Raw genomic sequence first — 22,031 nt, forward strand, 5'->3', positions numbered from 1 at the left:
CCTCCTCCTCCTATCTTTGAGTGATCAATACCCTCCTCCTATCTTTGAGTGATCAATACCCTCCCCCTCCTCCTATCTTTGAGTGATCAATACCCTCCCCCTCCTCCTATCTTTGAGTGATCAATACCCTCCTTTCCCTCCTATCTTTGAGTGATCAATACCCTCCTCCTCCTATCTTTGGGTGATCAATACCCTCCTCCTCCTCCTCCTATCTTTGAGTGATCAATACCCTCCTCCTCCTATCTTTGGGTGATCAATACCCTCCTCCTCCTATCTTTGTGTGATCAATACCCTCCTCCTCCTCCTATCTTTGAGTGATCAATACCCTCCTCCCCCTCCTATCTTTGAGTGATCAATACCCTCCTCCTCCTATCTTTGAGTGATCAATACCCGCCTCCTCCTATCTTTGAGTGATCAATACCCTCCTCCTCCTATCTTTGAGTGATCAATACCCTCCTCCTCCTCCTATCTTTGAGTGATCAATACCCTCCTCCTCCACCTCCTATCTTTGAGTGATCAATACCCTCCTCCTCCTCCTATCTTTGAGTGATCAATACCCTCCTCCCTCCTACCTTTGAGTGATCAATACCCTCCTCCTCCTATCTTTGTGTGATCAATACCCTCCTCCCCCTCCTATCTTTGAGTGATCAATACCCTCCTCCTCCTCCTATCTTTGAGTGATCAATACCCTCCTCCTCCTATCTTTGAGTGATCAATACCCTCCCCCTCCTCCTATCTTTGAGTGATCAATACCCTCCTCCTCCTCCTATCTTTGAGTGATCAATACTCTCCTCCTCCTCCTATCTTTGAGTGATCAATGCCCTCCTCCTCCTATCTTTGAGTGATCAATACCCTCCTCCTATCTTTTAGTGATCAATACCCCCCTCCTATCTTTGAGTGATCAATACCCTCCTCCCCTCCTATCTTTGAGCGATCAATACCCTCCTCCCTCCTACCTTTGAGTGATCAATACCCTCCTCCTCCTATCTTTGTGTGATCAATACCCTCCTCCTCCTCCTATCTTTGAGTGATCAATACCCTCCTCCCCCTCCTATCTTTGAGTGATCAATACCCTCCTCCTCCTATCTTTGAGTGATCAATACCCTCCTCCTCCTATCTTTGAGTGATCAATACCCTCCTCCTCCTCCTATCTTTGAGGGATCAATACCCTCCTCCCCCTCCTATCTTTGAGTGATCAATACCCTCCTCCTCCTATCTTTGAGTGATCAATACCCTCCTCCTCCTCCTCCTATCTTTGAGTGATCAATACCCTCCTCCTCCTCCTATCTTTGTGTGATCAATACCCTCCTCCTCCTATCTTTGAGTGATCAATACCCTCCTCCTCCTCCTATCTTTGAGTGATCAATACCCTCCTCCTCCTCCTATCTTTGAGTGATCAATACCCTCCTCCCCCTCCTATCTTTGAGTGATCAATACCCTCCTCCTCCTATCTTTGAGTGATCAATACCCTCCTCCTCCTATCTTTGAGTGATCAATACCCTCCTCCTCCTATCTTTGAGTGATCAATACCCTCCTCCTCCTATCTTTGAGTGATCAATACCCTCCTCCTATCTTTGAGTGATCAATACCCTCCTATCTTTGTGTGATCAATACCCTCCTCCTCCTCCTATCTTTGAGTGATCAATACCCTCCTCCTCCTATCTTTGAGTGATCAATACCCTCCTATCTTTGTGTGATCAATACCCTCCTCCTCCTATCTTTATGTGATCAATACCCTCCTCCCCCTCCTATCTTTGTGTGATCAATACCCTCCTCCTCCTCCTATCTTTGAGTGATCAATACCCTCCTCCTCCTATCTTTGAGTGATCAATACCCTCCTATCTTTGTGTGATCAATACCCTCCTCCTCCTATCTTTATGTGATCAATACCCTCCCCCTCCTCCTATCTTTGAGTGATCAATACCCTCCCCCTCCTCCTATCTTTGAGTGATCAATACCCTCCTTTCCCTCCTATCTTTGAGTGATCAATACCCTCCTCCTCCTATCTTTGGGTGATCAATACCCTCCTCCTCCTCCTCCTATCTTTGAGTGATCAATACCCTCCTCCTCCTATCTTTGGGTGATCAATACCCTCCTCCTCCTATCTTTGTGTGATCAATACCCTCCTCCTCCTCCTATCTTTGAGTGATCAATACCCTCCTCCCCCTCCTATCTTTGAGTGATCAATACCCTCCTCCTCCTATCTTTGAGTGATCAATACCCGCCTCCTCCTATCTTTGAGTGATCAATACCCTCCTCCTCCTATCTTTGAGTGATCAATACCCTCCTCCTCCTCCTATCTTTGAGTGATCAATACCCTCCTCCTCCACCTCCTATCTTTGAGTGATCAATACCCTCCTCCTCCTCCTATCTTTGAGTGATCAATACCCTCCTCCCTCCTACCTTTGAGTGATCAATACCCTCCTCCTCCTATCTTTGTGTGATCAATACCCTCCTCCCCCTCCTATCTTTGAGTGATCAATACCCTCCTCCTCCTCCTATCTTTGAGTGATCAATACCCTCCTCCTCCTATCTTTGAGTGATCAATACCCTCCCCCTCCTCCTATCTTTGAGTGATCAATACCCCTCCTCCTCCTCCTATCTTTGAGTGATCAATACTCTCCTCCTCCTCCTATCTTTGAGTGATCAATGCCCTCCTCCTCCTATCTTTGAGTGATCAATACCCTCCTCCTATCTTTTAGTGATCAATACCCCCCTCCTATCTTTGAGTGATCAATACCCTCCTCCCCCTCCTATCTTTGAGCGATCAATACCCTCCTCCCTCCTACCTTTGAGTGATCAATACCCTCCTCCTCCTATCTTTGTGTGATCAATACCCTCCTCCTCCTCCTATCTTTGAGTGATCAATACCCTCCTCCCCCTCCTATCTTTGAGTGATCAATACCCTCCTCCTCCTATCTTTGAGTGATCAATACCCTCCTCCTCCTATCTTTGAGTGATCAATACCCTCCTCCTCCTCCTATCTTTGAGGGATCAATACCCTCCTCCCCCTCCTATCTTTGAGTGATCAATACCCTCCTCCTCCTATCTTTGAGTGATCAATACCCTCCTCCTCCTCCTCCTATCTTTGAGTGATCAATACCCTCCTCCTCCTCCTATCTTTGTGTGATCAATACCCTCCTCCTCCTATCTTTGAGTGATCAATACCCTCCTCCTCCTCCTATCTTTGAGTGATCAATACCCTCCTCCTCCTCCTATCTTTGAGTGATCAATACCCTCCTCCCCCTCCTATCTTTGAGTGATCAATACCCTCCTCCTCCTATCTTTGAGTGATCAATACCCTCCTCCTCCTATCTTTGAGTGATCAATACCCTCCTCCTCCTATCTTTGAGTGATCAATACCCTCCTCCTCCTATCTTTGAGTGATCAATACCCTCCTCCTCCTATCTTTGAGTGATCAATACCCTCCTATCTTTGAGTGATCAATACCCTCCTCCTCCTATCTTTGAGTGATCAATACCCTCCTATCTTTGTGTGATCAATACCCTCCTCCTCCTATCTTTATGTGATCAATACCCTCCTCCTCCTCCTATCTTTGAGTGATCAATACCCTCCTCCTCCTATCTTTGTGTGATCAATACCGTCCTCCTCCTATCTTTGTGTGATCAATACCCTCCTCCTCCTATATTTGTGTGATCAATACCCTCCTCCTCCTATCTTTGAGTGATCAATACCCTCCTCCTCCTCCTATCTTTGTGTGATCAATACCCTCCTCCTCCTATCTTTGAGTGATCAATACCCTCCTCCTCCTATCTTTGAGTGATCAATACCCTCCTCCTCCTCCTATCTTTGAGTGATCAATACCCTCCTCCTCCTATCTTTGTGTGATCAATAGCCTCCTATCTTTGTGTGATCAATACCCTCCTATCTTTGTGTGATCAATACCCTCTTATCTTTGTGTGATCAATACCCTCCTCCTCCTATCTTTGTGTGATCAATACCCTCCTATCTTTGAGTGATCAATACCCTCCTCCTCCTATCTTTGAGTGATCAATACCCTCCTATCTTTGAGTGATCAATACCCTCCTCCTATCTTTGAGTGATCAATACCCTCCTCCTATCTTTGAGTGATCAATACCCTCCTCCTATCTTTGAGTGATCAATACCCTCCCCCTCCTCCTATCTTTGAGTGATCAATACCCTCCTTTCCCTCCTATCTTTGAGTGATCAATACCCTCCTCCTCCTATCTTTGGGTGATCAATACCCTCCTCCTCCTCCTCCTATCTTTGAGTGATCAATACCCTCCTCCTCCTATCTTTGGGTGATAAATACCCTCCTCCTCCTATCTTTGTGTGATCAATACCCTCCTCCTCCTCCTATCTTTGAGTGATCAATACCCTCCTCCCCCTCCTATCTTTGAGTGATCAATACCCTCCTCCTCCTATCTTTGAGTGATCAATACCCGCCTCCTCCTATCTTTGAGTGATCAATACCCTCCTCCTCCTATCTTTGAGTGATCAATACCCTCCTCCTCCTCCTATCTTTGAGTGATCAATACCCTCCTCCTCCTCCTATCTTTGAGTGATCAATACCCTCCTCCCTCCTACCTTTGAGTGATCAATACCCTCCTCCTCCTATCTTTGTGTGATCAATACCCTCCTCCCCCTCCTATCTTTGAGTGATCAATACCCTCCTCCTCCTCCTATCTTTGAGTGATCAATACCCTCCTCCTCCTATCTTTGAGTGATCAATACCCTCCCCCTCCTCCTATCTTTGAGTGATCAATACCCTCCTCCTCCTCCTATCTTTGAGTGATCAATACTCTCCTCCTCCTCCTATCTTTGAGTGATCAATGCCCTCCTCCTCCTATCTTTGAGTGATCAATACCCTCCTCCTATCTTTTAGTGATCAATACCCCCCTCCTATCTTTGAGTGATCAATACCCTCCTCCCCCTCCTATCTTTGAGCGATCAATACCCTCCTCCCTCCTACCTTTGAGTGATCAATACCCTCCTCCTCCTATCTTTGTGTGATCAATACCCTCCTCCTCCTCCTATCTTTGAGTGATCAATACCCTCCTCCCCCTCCTATCTTTGAGTGATCAATACCCTCCTCCTCCTATCTTTGAGTGATCAATACCCTCCTCCTCCTCCTATCTTTGAGGGATCAATACCCTCCTCCCCCTCCTATCTTTGAGTGATCAATACCCTCCTCCTCCTATCTTTGAGTGATCAATACCCTCCTCCTCCTCCTCCTATCTTTGAGTGATCAATACCCTCCTCCTCCTATCTTTGTGTGATCAATACCCTCCTCCTCCTATCTTTGAGTGATCAATACCCTCCTCCTCCTCCTATCTTTGAGTGATCAATACCCTCCTCCTCCTCCTATCTTTGAGTGATCAATACCCTCCTCCCCCTCCTATCTTTGAGTGATCAATACCCTCCTCCTCCTATCTTTGAGTGATCAATACCCTCCTCCTCCTATCTTTGAGTGATCAATACCCTCCTCCTCCTATCTTTGAGTGATCAATACCCTCCTCCTCCTATCTTTGAGTGATCAATACCCTCCTCCTATCTTTGAGTGATCAATACCCTCCTATCTTTGTGTGATCAATACCCTCCTCCTCCTCCTATCTTTGAGTGATCAATACCCTCCTCCTCCTATCTTTGAGTGATCAATACCCTCCTATCTTTGTGTGATCAATACCCTCCTCCTCCTATCTTTATGTGATCAATACCCTCCTCCTCCTCCTATCTTTGAGTGATCAATACCCTCCTCCTCCTATCTTTGTGTGATCAATACCGTCCTCCTCCTATCTTTGAGTGATCAATACCCTCCTCCTATCTTTGAGTGATCAATACCCTCCTCCTCCTCCTATCTTTGTGTGATCAATACCCTCCTCCTCCTCCTATCTTTGAGTGATCAATAACCTCCTCCCCCTCCTATCTTTGAGTGATCAATACCCTCCTCCTCCTATCTTTGAGTGATCAATGCCCTCCTCCTCCTATCTTTGAGTGATCAATACCCTCCTCCTATCTTTTAGTGATCAATACCCCCCTCCTATCTTTGAGTGATCAATACCCTCCTCCCCCTCCTATCTTTGAGTGATCAATACCCTCCTCCTCCTATCTTTGTGTGAACAATACCCTCCTCCTCCTATCTTTGAGTGATCAATACCCTCCTCCTCCTATCTTTGTGATCAATACCCTCCTCCTCCTATATTTGTGTGATCAATACCCTCCTCCTCCTATCTTTGAGTGATCAATACCCTCCTCCTCCTCCTATCTTTGTGTGATCAATACCCTCCTCCTCCTCCTATCTTTGAGTGATCAATACCCTCCTCCTCCTATCTTTGTGTGATCAATAGCCTCCTATCTTTGTGTGATCAATACCCTCCTATCTTTGTGTGATCAATACCCTCTTATCTTTGTGTGATCAATACCCTCCTCCTCCTATCTTTGTGTGATCAATACCCTCCTATCTTTGAGTGATCAATACCCTCCTCCTCCTATCTTTGAGTGATCAATACCCTCCTATCTTTGAGTGATCAATACCCTCCTCCTATCTTTGAGTGATCAATACCCTCCTCCTATCTTTGAGTGATCAATACCCTCCTCCTATCTTTGAGTGATCAATACCCTCCCCCTCCTCCTATCTTTGAGTGATCAATACCCTCCCCCTCCTCCTATCTTTGAGTGATCAATACCCTCCTTTCCCTCCTATCTTTGAGTGATCAATACCCTCCTCCTCCTATCTTTGAGTGATCAATACCCTCCTCCTCCTATCTTTGTGTGATCAATACCCTCCTCCTCCTCCTATCTTTGAGTGATCAATACCCTCCTCCCCCTCCTATCTTTGAGTGATCAATACCCTCCTCCTCCTATCTTTGAGTGATCAATACCCGCCTCCTCCTATCTTTGAGTGATCAATACCCTCCTCCTCCTATCTTTGAGTGATCAATACCCTCCTCCTCCTCCTCCTATCTTTGAGTGATCAATACCCTCCTCCTCCACCTCCTATCTTTGAGTGATCAATACCCTCCTCCTCCTCCTATCTTTGAGTGATCAATACCCTCCTCCCTCCTACCTTTGAGTGATCAATACCCTCCTCCTCCTATCTTTGTGTGATCAATACCCTCCTCCTCCTATCTTTGAGTGATCAATACCCTCCTCCTCCTCCTATCTTTGAGTGATCAATACCCTCCTCCTCCTCCTATCTTTGAGTGATCAATACCCTCCTCCTCCTCCTATCTTTGTGTGATCAATACCCTCCTCCTCCTCCTATCTTTGAGTGATCAATACCCTCCTCCTCCTCCTATCTTTGAGTGATCAATACCCTCCTCCTCCTCCTATCTTTGAGTGATCAATACCCTCCTCCTCCTATCTTTGAGTGATCAATACCCTCCTCCCCCTCCTATCTTTGAGTGATCAATACCCTCCTCCTCCTATCTTTGAGTGATCAATACCCTCCTCCTCCTATCTTTGAGTGATCAATACCCTCCTACTCCTATCTTTGAGTGATCAATACCCTCCTCCTCCTATCTTTGAGTGATCAATACCCTCCTCCTCCTATCTTTGAGTGATCAATACCCTCCTCCTATCTTTGAGTGATCAATACCCTCCTCCTCCTATCTTTGAGTGATCAATACCCTCCTCCTCCTCCTATCTTTGAGTGATCAATACCCTCCTCCCCCTCCTATCTTTGAGTGATCAATACCCTCCTCCTCCTATCTTTGAGTGATCAATACCCTCCTCCTCCTATCTTTGAGTGATCAATACCCTCCTCCTCCTATCTTTGAGTGATCAATACCCTCCTCCTCCTATCTTTGAGTGATCAATACCCTCCTCCTCCTATCTTTGAGTGATCAATACCCTCCTCCTATCTTTGAGTGATCAATACCCTCCTATCTTTGTGTGATCAATACCCTCCTCCTCCTCCTATCTTTGAGTGATCAATACCCTCCTCCTCCTATCTTTGAGTGATCAATACCCTCCTATCTTTGTGTGATCAATACCCTCCTCCTCCTATCTTTATGTGATTAATAACCTCCTCCCCCTCCTATCTTTGAGTGATCAATACCCTCCTCCTCCTATCTTTGTGTGAACAATACCCTCCTCCTCCTATCTTTGAGTGATCAATACCCTCCTCCTCCTATCTTTGTGTGATCAATACCCTCCTCCTCCTATATTTGTGTGATCAATACCCTCCTCCTCCTATCTTTGAGTGATCAATACCCTCCTCCTCCTCCTATCTTTGTGTGATCAATACCCTCCTCCTCCTCCTATCTTTGAGTGATCAATACCCTCCTCCTCCTATCTTTGAGTGATCAATACCCTCCTCCTCCTCCTCCTATCTTTGAGTGATCAATACCCTCCTCCTCCTATCTTTGTGTGATCAATAGCCTCCTATCTTTGTGTGATCAATACCCTCCTCCTCATATCTTTGAGTGATCAATACCCTCCTCCTCCTATCTTTGAGTGATCAATACCCTCCTCCTCCTCCTATCTTTGAGTGATCAATACCCTCCTCCTCCTATCTTTGTGTGATCAATACCCTCTTATCTTTGTGTGATCAATACCCTCCTCCTCCTATCTTTGTGTGATCAATACCCTCCTATCTTTGAGTGATCAATACCCTCCTCCTCCTATCTTTGAGTGATCAATACCCTCCTCCTATCTTTGAGTGATCAATACCCTCCTATCTTTGAGTGATCAATACCCTCCTCCTATCTTTGAGTGATCAATACCCTCCCCCTCCTCCTATCTTTGAGTGATCAATACCCTCCCCCTCCTCCTATCTTTGAGTGATCAATACCCTCCTCCTCCTATCTTTGAGTGATCAATACCCTCCCCCTCCTCCTATCTTTGAGTGATCAATACCCTCCTCCTCCTATCTTTGAGTGATCAATACCCTCCTCCTCCTATCTTTGAGTGATCAATACCCTCCTCCTATCTTTGAGTGATCAATACCCTCCTCCTCCTATCTTTGAGTGATCAATACCCTCCACCTCCCACCAGTGTTAGTTAATAGCATCTATAGATCCATGTCTAGGGGTGATTCAGTGTGTGTGTGCTCTTCCATAATGAACTGACCCAGGGTCTGGCAGGTAACACTGCCTGCAGCATTGTGTCCCAGCTACAGTAGGAATGACTCCGTGAAGAACAGGACACAATAGAGTGTTGTTCAGGAAGACCACAAATATCACGTCTGTACTTGGGGAGATGGAGAGAAGGACCTGAAATACTGAGCCACGGTCAGTCTGTTCTGTTCTCTCCATGCGCCAACAACAAACCATGTTATCACATAAAACGTTGGTGTAAAATAATCCTCATTGTGCCCATCATTTTGACAACACTGCAGGTGATGGCATAAAAGTTTGTTCGAGGAAATAAATCCAGGGACACTTTTTAATGGGCCAACAACAGGAGAGGAGAGAGAAGAAGTAGCTCAAGAGGAACTGCTCCTCCCTGCCTTCAGGCTCTGCTCAAACTCAACACCCCGAACACTCTATCTGCAACCTCTGGTCTCTAGGCCCTCCCACCCCTACGGGAGGGCAGCTCTCCCTCCCTACCTTCAGGCTCTGCTCAAACTCAACACCCCGAACACTCTATCTGCAACCTCTGGTCTCTAGGCCCTCCCACCCCTACGGGAGGGCAGCTCCCACTCAACCCAGTCCAAGCTCTTCTCTGTCCTTCCTGGCACCCCAATGGTGGAACCAGCTTCCCCCTGAAGCGAGGACAGCAGAGTCCCTGCCCATCTTCTGAAAACATCTGAAACCCGCCCTCTTCAAATAGTATCTTAAATAATCCTTTCACTTGAGCCTCCCCACCCCTTCTAGCTCTGACTCTACCGACAGCTCGGACTCTCCTGACAGCTCGGACTCTACTGACAGCTCGGACTCTACTGACAGCTCGGACTCTACTGACAGCTCGGACTCTACCGACAGCTCTGACAGCTCTGACTCTACCGACAGCTCTGACTCTACCGACAGCTCGGACTCTACCGACAGCTCGGACTCTACCGACAGCTCGGACTCTACCGACAGCTCGGACTCTACCGACAGCTCGGACTCTACCGACAGCTCGGACTCTACCGACAGCTCGGACTCTACCGACAGCTCGGACTCTACCGACAGCTCGGACTCTACCGACAGCTCGGACTCTACCGACAGCTCGGACTCTACCGACAGCTCGGACTCTACTGACAGCTCGGACTCTACTGACAGCTCGGACTCTACTGACAGCTACGTTATTGAGGGAAAATCTACTTTCTATGCCTGTGATATGTGGTTGTCTCACCAAGCTACCTTAAGATGAATGCACTAACTGTAAATGGCTCTGGCTAAGACTGTCTGCTAAATTACTAACATGTCAATTTAAAATGAGTAGGAGAGAGTGGGTTGAGAGGAGAGGAGGAATTAGGACAGAGAAAGAGGAGAAGTAGAGAGGAAGAAAGGAGAGGAGAAGAGAGGAGAGCAGAGAAGAGAGGAGGGGAAGGGAGAAGAGGAGAACAGAGAAGAGGAGAGCAGAGAAGAGAGGAGGGGAAGGGAGAAGAGGAGAACAGAGAAGAGGAGAGCAGAGAAGAGAGGAGGGGAAGGGAGAAGAGGAGAACAGAGAAGAGGAGAGCAGAGAAGAGAGGAGGGGAAGGGAGAAGAGGAGAACAGAGAAGAGGAGAGCAGAGAAGAGAGGAGGGGAAGGGAGAAGAGGAGAACAGAGAAGAGGAGAGCAGAGAAGAGAGGAGGGGAAGGGAGAAGAGGAGAACAGAGAAGAGGAGAGCAGAGAAGAGAGGAGGGGAAGGGAGAAGAGGAGAACAGAGAAGAGGAGAGCAGAGAAGAGAGGAGGGGAAGGAGAAGAGGAGAACAGAGAAGAGGAGAACAGAGAAGAGAGGAGGGGAAGGGAGAAGAGGAGAACAGAGAAGAGGAGAGCAGAGAAGAGAGGAGGGGAAGGGAGAAGAGGAGAACAGAGAAGAGGAGAGCAGAGAAGAGAGGAGGGGAAGGGAGAAGAGGAGAACAGAGAAGAGGAGAGCAGAGAAGAGAGGAGGGGAAGGGAGAAGAGGAGAACAGAGAAGAGGAGAGCAGAGAAGAGAGGAGGGGAAGGGAGAAGAGGAGAACAGAGAAGAGGAGAGCAGAGAAGAGAGGAGGGGAAGGGAGAAGAGGAGAACAGAGAAGAGGAGAGCAGAGAAGAGAGGAGGGGAAGGGAGAAGAGGAGAACAGAGAAGAGGAGAGCAGAGAAGAGAGGAGGGGAAGGGAGAAGAGGAGAACAGAGAAGAGGAGAGCAGAGAAGAGAGGAGGGGAAGGGAGAAGAGGAGAACAGAGAAGAGAGGAGGGGAAGGGAGAAGAGGAGAACAGAGAAGAGGAGAACAGAGAAGAGGAGAGCAGAGAAGAGAGGAGAAGAGAGCGGAGAAGAGGAGAAGAGGAGAATGGAGAAGAGTGCATAGGAAAGAGGAGACGAGAGGAGAAGAGAGGAGGAGAGAGGAGGAGAGAGGAGAGAGAAGAGGAGAGGAGGAGAGAGAAGATAGGAGATGGGGAGAGAGGAGGAGAAGAGAGGTGGAGAGAGGAGGAGAAGAGAGGTGGAGAGAGGAGGAGAAGAGAGGTGGAGAGAGGAGGAGAGAGCACAGGAGAGAGATATTACCAGAGTCTTGACTCCGTACTGTTTCTCCACTTTCTCTCTGAGCTGTTTGAAGCAGGCCTCCAGGCGGTCATGGAAAGGCCTCAGAGCCTCAGACACCTTCTCTCCATGGATACGAACGCCATCAGCTAGGTAAGGGATCTGGAAACACACAATGATCACAACGGTCATGTAAAGGGGTTTGAAGATACACACACACACAGATACACACGTCAAGTAAGGGACCACAACACAACAAAATGGACACAAAACTCTATAACATTCCCCTCCTACTGGTGTCACGTGGTATATTATACTCCATAACATTCCTCTCCTACTGGTGTCAGGTGGTATATTATACTCCATAACATTCCTCTCCTACTGGTGTCAGGTGGTATATTATACTCTATAACATTCCCCTCCTACTGGTGTCAGGTGGTATATTATACTCCATAACATTCCCCTCCTACTGGTGTCACGTGGTATATTATACTCCATAACATTCCCCTCCTACTGGTGTCAGGTGGTATATTATACTCTATAACATTCCCCTCCTACTGGTGTCAGGTGGTATATTATACTCCATAACATTCCCCTCCTACTGGTGGCAGGTGGTATATTATACTCTATAACATTCCCCTCCTACTGGTGTCAGGTGGTATATTATACTCCATAACATTCCCCTCCTACTGGTGTCAGGTGGTATATTATACTCCATAACATTCCTCTCCTACTGGTGGCAGGTGGTATATTATACTCCATAACATTCCTCTCCTACTGGTGTCAGGTGGTATATTATACTCCATAACATTCCTCTCCTACTCGTGTCAGGTGGTATATTATACTCCATAACATTCCTCTCCTACTGGTGTCAGGTGGTATATTATACTCCATAACATTCCCCTCCTACTGGTGTCAGGTGGTATATTATACTCCATAACATTCCCCTCCTACTGGTGTCACGTGGTATATTATACTCCATAACATTCCCCTCCTACTGGTGTCAGGTGGTATATTATACTCCATAACATTCCCCTCCTACTGGTGGCAGGTGGTATATTATACTCCATAACATTCCCCTCCTACTGGTGGCAGGTGGTATATTATACTCCATAACATTCCCCTCCTACTGGTGTCAGGTGGTATATTATACTCCATAACATTCCTCTCCTACTGGTGTCAGGTGGTATATTATACTCCATAACATTCCTCTCCTACTGGTGTCAGGTGGTATATTATACTCCATAACATTCCCCTCCTACTGGTGTCATAACATTCCCCTCCTACTGGTGGCAGGTGGTATATTATACTCCATAACATTCCCCTCCTACTGGTGTCAGGTGGTATATTATACTCCATAACATTCCCCTCCTACTGGTGTCAGGTGGTATATTATACTCCATAACATTCCCTCCTACTGGTGTCAGGTGGTATATTATACTCCATAACATTCCCTCCTACTGGTGTCATAACATTCCCTCCTACTGGTGGCAGGTGGTATATTATACTCCATAACATTCCCCTCCTACTGGTGTCAGGTGGTATATTATACTCCATAACATTCCCCTCCTACTGGTGTCAGGTGGTATATTATACTCCATAACATTCCCCTCCTACTGGTGTCAGGTGGTATATTATACTCCATAACATTCCCCTCCTACTGGTGTCAGGTGGTATATTATACTCCATAACATTCCTCTCCTACTGGTGGCAGGTGGTATATTATACTCCATAACATTCCTCTCCTACTGGTGGCAGGTGGTATATTATACTCCATAACATTCCTCTCCTACTGGTGTCAGGTGGTATATTCTACTCCATAACATTCCCCTCCTACTGGTGTCAGGTGGTATATTATACTCCATAACATTCCCCTCCTACTGGTGTCAGGTGGTATATTATACTCCATAACATTCCTCTCCTACTGGTGTCAGGTGGTATATTATACTCCATAACATTCCCCTCCTACTGGTGTCAGGTGGTATATTATACTCCATAACATTCCCCTCCTACTGGTGGCAGGTGGTATATTATACTCCATAACATTCCCCTCCTACTGGTGTCACGTGGTATATTATACTCCATAACATTCCTCTCCTACTGGTGTCAGGTAGACACTGGGACTTAGAACTGTTAATTACGTCCGAACTCACAGTAAGTCATGGTGTGTGTGTGTGGGTGTACTTGTTTGTGTGTGTGTGCGTGTGCGTGTGTGTGTGTGTGGGAGTGCACTTGTTTGTGTTTGTATGTGTGTGTGCGTGTGTGGGGGAGTGTACTTGTTTGTGTGTGTATGTGTGTGTGTGTGTGTGTGTGTGTGTGTGTGTGTGTGTGTGTGTGTGTGTGTGTGTGTGTGTGTGTGTGTGTGTGTGTGTGTGTGTGTGTGTGTGTGTGTGTGTGTGTGTCTGTAGAACCCACGCCCGCTGAGAAAGCCAAGGGAACATGGCCGTGTTCATTAAAACCCCGGTAGAATGTAGAAGGCCTGGTTGCCATAGTCACCTCACCGCCCCATGCTCCTACTCTCTAGACACACTGTTGGTTTCTCTTCTGTTATCACACTGCTCCTTTACGTGTCACAGCAAAACTAAGAGTACACTGGACTGACGTGGGACTGACACTGGACTGACACGGGACTGACACGGGACTGACACGGGACTGAAGTGGGACTGACGCGGTACAGACAAGTGAATGACGCGGGACTGGCACTGGACTGGCACAAGACTGACACAAGACTGACACAGGACTGACAAGACTGACACAGGACTGACAAGACTGACACAGGACTGACGCGGGACTGACACGGGACTGACGCGGGACTGACATGGGACTGACGCGGGACTGATACAGGACTGACGCGGGACTGGCACTGGACTGACGCGGGACTGGCACTGGACTGACGCGGGACTGGCACTGGACTGACGCGGGACTGGCACGGGACTGACGCGGGACTGGCACTGGACTGACGCGGGACTGGCACTGGACTGACGCAGGACTGGCACTGGACTGACGCAGGACTGGCACTGGACTGACGCGGGACTGGCACTGGACTGACGCGGGACTGGCACTGGACTGATGCGGGACTGACGCGGTACAGACACGTGAATGATGCGGGACTGGCACTGGACTGACGCGGGACTGGCACAAGACTGACACGGGACTGACAAGACTGACGCGGGACAGACAAGACTGACACGGGACTGACGCGGGACTGACGCGGGACTGGCACATGACTGACGCGGGACTGGCAACTGGACTGACGCGGGACTGGCACAAGACTGACACGGACTGACACGGGACGGACAAGACTGACACAGGACTGACGCGGGACTGGCACTGGACTGACGCGGGACTGGCACTGGACTGACGCGGGACTGGCACTGGACTGACGCGGGACTGGCACTGGACTGACGCGGGACTGGCACAAGACTGACACTGGACTGACGCGGGACTGGCACTGGACTGACACTGGACTGACACTGGACTGACGCGGGACTGGCACTGGACTGACACGGGACTGACACGGGACTGGCACTGGACTGACACGGGACTGACACGGGACTGGCACTGGACTGACACGGGACTGACACGGGACTGGCACTGGACTGACACGGGACTGGCGCGGGACTGGCACTGGACTGACGCGGGACTGGCACTGGACTGACACTGGACTGACGCGGGACTGACACTGGACTGACGCAGGACTGACACAAGACTGATAGAGAGTGTAAAAGCAGGCAGGCAAGTAGGAAGCTAGAGCGACGCACAATTGGCCCAGCGTCGTCCGGGTTAGGGGAGGGTTTGGCCGGAGTAGGCCGTCATTGTAAAATAAGAATGTATTCCTAACTGACTAGCCTAGTTAAATACATGAATTAATTTTACATTTACATTTAAGTCATTTAGCAGACGCTCTTATCCAGAGCGACTTACAAATTGATAAAAAGCCAGAGGATTACATGTCTATAGTAACTGTCTGAGTCTAGCCTTTATGATGCTATGAGAGAGCACATGCAAAGACACACATTGTCAACATCACAACATGTGACCACCTAGTAATATCCCCGGTCAAGTGATTCAACACACAACAAAAGTGTCTAAAGAGCCACGTACTGATAAACATGCACCTGTTCATTCACTTCTAGTTAGAAAACCGTTAAGGCTCCATGGATTGATGAGGAATTGGACAAACCTGCATGGTTGTAAGAATTTGTATTTTTTTTAAATGTTTATTTTACCTTTATTTAACCAGGCAAGTCAGTTAAGAACAAATTCTTATTTTCAATGACGGCCTAGGAACAGTTTGGTTAACTGCCTTGTTCAGGGGCAGAACGACAGATTTGTACCTAATCAGCTCGGGGGTTTGAACTTGCAACCTTCCGGTTACTAGTCCAACGCTCTAACCACTAGGCTACCCTGCCTCCTCTACACTCTAACCACTAGGCTACCCTGCCTCCTCTACACTCTAACCACTAGGCTACCCTGCCTCCTCTACACTCTAACCACTAGGCTACCCTGCCTCCTCTACACTCTAACCACTAGGCTACCCTGCCTCCTCTACACTCTAACCACTAGGCTACCCTGCCTCCTCTACACTCTAACCACTAGGCTACCCTGCCTCCTCTACACTCTAACCACTAGGCTACCCTGCCTCCTCTACACTCTAACCACTAGGCTACCCTGCCTCCTCTACACTCTAACCACTAGGCTACCCTGCCTCCTCTACACTCTAACCACTAGGCTACCCTGCCTCCTCTACACTCTAACCACTAGGCTACCCTGCCTCCTCTACACTCTAACCACTAGGCTACCCTGCCTCCTCTACACTCTAACCACTAGGCTACCCTGCCTCCTCTACACTCTAACCACTAGGCTACCCTGCCTCCTCTACACTCTAACCACTAGGCTACCCTGCCTCCTCTACACTCTAACCACTAGGCTACCCTGCCTCCTCTACACTCTAACCACTAGGCTACCCTGCCTCCTCTACACTCTAACCACTAGGCTACCCTGCCTCCTCTACACTCTAACCACTAGGCTACCCTGCCTCCTCTACACTCTAACCACTAGGCTACCCTGCCACCTCTACACTCTAACCACTAGGCTACCTGCCTCCTCCACACTCTAACCACTAGGCTACGCTGCCGCCTCTACACTCTAACCACTAGGCTACCCTGCCTCCTCTACACTCTAACCACTAGGCTACCCTGCCTCCTCTACACTCTAACCACTAGGCTACCCTGCCTCCTCTACACTCTAACCACTAGGCTACCCTGCCTCCTCTACACTCTAACCACTAGGCTACCCTGCCTCCTCTACACTCTAACCACTAGGCTACCCTGCCACCTCTACACTCTAACCACTAGGCTACCTGCCTCCTCCACACTCTAACCACTAGGCTACGCTGCCGCCTCTACACTCTAACCACTAGGCTACCCTGCCTCCTCTACACTCTAACCACTAGGCTACCCTGCCTCCTCTACACTCTAACCACTAGGCTACCCTGCCTCCTCTACACTCTAACCACTAGGCTACCCTACCTCCTCTACACTCTAACCACTAGTCTACCCTGCCTCCTCTACACTCTAACCACTAGGCTACCCTACCTCCTCTACACTCTAACCACTATGCTACCCTGCCTCCTCTACACTCTAACCACTAGGCTACCCTACCTCCTCTACACTCTAACCACTAGGCTACCCTGCCACCTCTACACTCTAACCACTAGGCTACCCTGCCAACTCTACACTCTAACCACTAGGCTACCCTGCCTCCTCTACACTCTAACCACTAGGCTACCCTGCCTCCTCTACACTCTAACCACTAGGCTACCCTGCCTCCTCTACACTCTAACCACTAGGCTACCCTGCCTCCTCTACACTCTAACCACTAGGCTAGCCTGCCTCCTCTACACTCTAACCACTAGGCTACCCTGCCTCCTCTACACTCTAACCACTAGGCTACCCTGCCTCCTCCACACTCTAACCACTAGGCTACCCTGCCACCTCTACACTCTAACCACTAGGCTACCCTGCCTCCTCTACACTCTAACCACTAGGCTACCCTGCCTCCTCTACACTCTAACCACTAGGCTACCCTGCCTCCTCTACACTCTAACCACTAGGCTACCCTGCCTCCTCTACACTCTAACCACTAGGCTACCCTGCCTCCTCTACACTCTAACCACTAGGCTACCCTGCCACCTCTACACTCTAACCACTAGGCTACCTGCCTCCTCTACACTCTAACCACTAGGCTACCCTGCCTCCTCTACACTGTAACCACTAGGCTACCCTGCCTCCTCTACACTGTAACCACTAGGCTACCCTGCCACCTCTACACTCTAACCACTAGGCTACCTGCCTCCTCTACACTCTAACCACTAGGCTACCCTACCTCCTCTACACTCTAACCACTAGGCTACCCTACCACCTCTACACTCTAACCACTAGGCTACCCTGCCGCCTCTACACTCTAACCACTAGGCTACCCTACCACCTCTACACTCTAACCACTAGGCTACCCTGCCGGAAGTGGCTAATAAGACTGGCTGTACATCTGACTGGCTGACTTACTGCACATGGAGAAATGATGTGACGAAACTCAACAAAGAAGAAGAAGAGACTGTATTAATGAAGCCAAGATCAATGATATAAAGAACGATGGGAAAAAACTTAGAACTTTAAATGACATTATGGTCAGAAAGACAAATTTAATTCCATCTTTTCAGCGAATCAGATGGCTTATTCATCACAAAGCCATCTGATGTTGCCAATTATTTTAATGATCACTTCATTGGCAACGTGGGAAAATGTAGGCAGGAAATGCCAACAACTAACAACGAGCCTTCATATTCATGCATAAAAATTACAAATGATGAAAGAAAAGCTTTGCATATTTTAATGTTGTAAAGTTTGTGTGGGAGAGGTAGATTATTTTATTCATTGATCATTAATGACAAACCTTCTGACATTAGACAACTTAGATGGAAAGCTACTGAGGATGGTAGCTGACTCTATAGTCACTCCTATCTGTCATATCTTTAATCTGAGCCGAGAGGAAAGGCTTTGTCCTCAGGCCTGAAGGGAAGCCAAAGTCACTCCGCCACCCAAGAGTGGTACAGCCGCCTTTACTGGTTCGAAGAGCAAACTTGCCAGCTCTTAGCAAACTGCTGGAAAAAAATGGTGTTTGACCAAATTCAATGTTATTTCTTTCAAAATGAACAAGACTTAAAGCATGCTGATAGAGAAGAGCACTCGATGTGTATGGTACTGACACACATGACTAATGATTGGCTGAAAGAAATAGATCACGAGAAGAAGACTGTGGGACCTGTACTGTTAGATCTGGACGGCTCTGACTTAGAATACGTGGACAACTACAAATACCTGGGTGTCTGGTTAGACTGTAAACTCTCCTTCCAGACTCACATCAAACATCTCCGATTCAAAGTTAAATCTAGAATCGGCTTCCTATTTCGGCAACAAAGCATCCTTCATTCATGCTGCCAAACTTAACCTCGTAAAACTGACCATCCTACCGATCCTAGACTTCAGTGATGTCATTTACAAAATAGCCTCCAACACCCTACTCAGCAAATTGGATGCAGTCTATCACAGTGCCATCCGGTTTGTCAGCAAAGCCCCATATTCTACCCACCATTGCGATCTGTATGCTCGTTGGTTGGCCCTCACTACATATTCGTCACCAAACCCACTGGCTCCAGGTTATTTACAAGTCTCTGCTAGGTAAAGCCCCGCCTTATCTCAGCTCACTGGTCACCATAGCAGCACCCACTCGTAGCACGCGCTCCAGCAGGTATGGTCATCCCCAAAGCCAATTCCTCCTTTGGTCGTCTTTCCTTCCAGTTCTCTGCTGCCAATGACTGGAACGAACTTCAAGAAATGTCTGGAGTTGGAGACTCACATCTCCCTCACTAGCTTTAAGCACCAGCTGTCAGAGCAGCTCACAGATCACTGCACCTGTACATAGCCCATCTGTAAACAGCCCATCCAACTACCTCATCCCCATACTGGTATTTATTTATTTATCTTGCTCCTTTGCACCCCAGTATCTGTACTTGCACATTCATCTTCTGCACATCTACCATTCCAGTGTTTAATTGCTATATTGTATTTACTTCACCACCATGGCCTATTTATTGCCTTACCTCCCTTATCTCACCTAATTTGCACTCACTGTATATAGACTTTTTGTTTTCTTTTGTTCTACTGTATTATTGACTGTATGTTTTGTTTATTCCATGTGTAACTCTGTGTTGTTGTATGTGTCGAATTGCTATTCTTTATTATAACTTCAAGTTCTCAACTTGCCTACCTGGTTAAATAAGGTTAAATAAATGGTTTTTTAAAAATTTATGGTTTTCTAATGTGATGTAGTTTAGATGGTTTTCTATTGAGATGTAGTTTAGATGGTTTTCTATTGGGATGTAGTTTAGATGGTTTTCTATTGAGATGTAGTTTAGATGGTTTTCTATTGAGATGTAGTTTAGATGGTTTTCTATTGAGATGTAGTTTAGATGGTTTTCTATTGAGATGTAGTTTAGATGGTTTTCTATTGAGATGTAGTGAGATGTAGTTTAGATGGTTTTCTAATGTGATGTAGTTTTAGATGGTTTTCTAATGTGATGTAGTTTCGATGGTTTTCTATTGAGATGTAGTGAGATGTAGTTTAGATGGTCTTCTATTGAGATGTAGTGAGATGTAGTTTAGATGGTGTTCTATTGTGATGTAGTTTAGATGGTGTTCTATTGAGATGTAGTTTAGATGGTGTTCTATTGTGATGTAGTTTAGATGGTGTTCTATTGTGATGTAGTTTAGATGGTTTTCTATTGAGATGTAGTGAGATGTAGTTTAGATGGTTTTCTAATGTGATGTAGTTTTAGATGGTTTTCTAATGCCGAGTTTACATTGCCGAGTTTACATTGCCTACAGCTTCCACAGGGTGTCTAGAGTCATGTCATTTGACTCGCAATTGATTCTTGGTCTAACCCAAACAAGGGAACATCTTCCCTGATGGCTCCGCCCTGATTTTTGGTCGACCTCTGGTCAGACATGTTTTTCTATACGGACAAGAAACAGATTTAACATCGTCTCCTGATCAATTTACTAATACCTAAAGTTGTATTACAAAAGTATTTTGAAGTGTTTTGTGAAAGTTTATCGTCGACTTTTTGAATTTAAAAAAAGTACGTTACGTTATGAAATGCAAATTCTTTTCTTTACTCGCAACGTCATTCTTAGCTCGATATCTAGGCTATATATGGACCGATTTAATCGAAAAAGAACCTAAATGATGTTTATGGGACATCTAGGAGTGCCAAGAAAGAAGCTCGTCAAAGGTAATGAATGTTTTATATTTTATTTCAGCGTTTTCGTTTGCGACGGCTAACGCAAAATCTGTCGTTTTAGGTGACGGTGCAGTATTTTGAGGGTGCATGGTATCAGATAATAGCTTCTCATGCTTTCCCCGAAAAGCATTTTACAAATCTGACTTGGTGGATAGATTCACAACGAGTGTAGCTTTAATTCAGTATATTGTATGTCAATTTTAATGAAAGTTTGAGGTTTATCAACCTCTATGGTGGCGCTCTTGAGCATTTCTGCTGATTGTGGTCCCCACTTCGGTACCACGTCCTCAACAAGTTAACGGCTTTTCAACCTTCAGCCATACCATGGATTCAGAGCTATCTATCTAATAGAACTCAGAGGGTGTTCTTTAATGGAAGCGTCTCTAATTTCTAACATGTAAAGTGTGGTGTACCGCAGGGCAGCTCTCTAGGCCCTCTACTCTTTTCTATTTTTTTAACAATGACCTGTCATTGGTGTCATGACTGTCTTGATCAGGTCAGATTACAGGAGACCACAACCCTAAAGATTATCTCTCAACCCCAACAGAGGAGGAGAGATGTGTGGGTCTGAAGATGTGGGGGGTTTTATGGCCCCACGCCCCGTGTAAATCTTAGGCCACAGACACATTTCTTTGTCCCGTCACTATGGAGAACCAGCCTCATTAAACATGAAATAAAGGGACTTTGGAGGCTCTGGTAACGAATCGTGTTTGACTTTATAACAGACAGAGTCCCTACAGCCAATCATCTTGGAGAGTTCCTACACAGCCAATCATCTTTTAACAGACAGAGTCCCTACAGCCAATCATCTTTTCTACAGCCAGGAGGCTCTGGTAACGAATCGTGTTTGACTTTATAACAGACAGAGTCCCTACAGCCAATCATCTTGGAGAGTTCGTTTTTCTACAGCCAGGAGGCTCTGGTAACAGATCGTGTTTGACTTTATAACAGACAGAGTCCCTACAGCCAATCATCTTGGAGAGTTCGTTTTTCTACAGCCAGGAGGCTCTGGTAACAGATCGTGTTTGACTTTATAACAGACAGAGTCCCTACAGCCAATCATCTTGGAGAGTTCGTTTTTCTACAGCCAGGAGGCTCTGGT

At 47.1% G+C, this 22,031-nt stretch overlaps 1 protein-coding gene across 1 annotated transcript in view; it reads right to left on the bottom strand.

The window, feature by feature from the left end:
* The window catches only part of LOC124027401 (dedicator of cytokinesis protein 1-like), a 41,778-nt gene extending 30,018 nt beyond the window's left edge, over positions 1 to 11,760 (bottom strand). The window contains exon 1 of the mRNA XM_046339841.1: positions 11,593 to 11,760. Within this exon, the coding sequence (XP_046195797.1) occupies positions 11,593 to 11,760 (168 nt within the window). The remainder of the gene's footprint in view (positions 1 to 11,592) is intronic.
* Between the last annotated feature and the right edge of the window lie 10,271 nt (positions 11,761 to 22,031).

This window comes from Oncorhynchus gorbuscha, unplaced genomic scaffold, assembly GCF_021184085.1.
Source record: "Oncorhynchus gorbuscha isolate QuinsamMale2020 ecotype Even-year unplaced genomic scaffold, OgorEven_v1.0 Un_scaffold_3189, whole genome shotgun sequence".
NCBI lineage: Eukaryota > Metazoa > Chordata > Actinopteri > Salmoniformes > Salmonidae > Oncorhynchus > Oncorhynchus gorbuscha.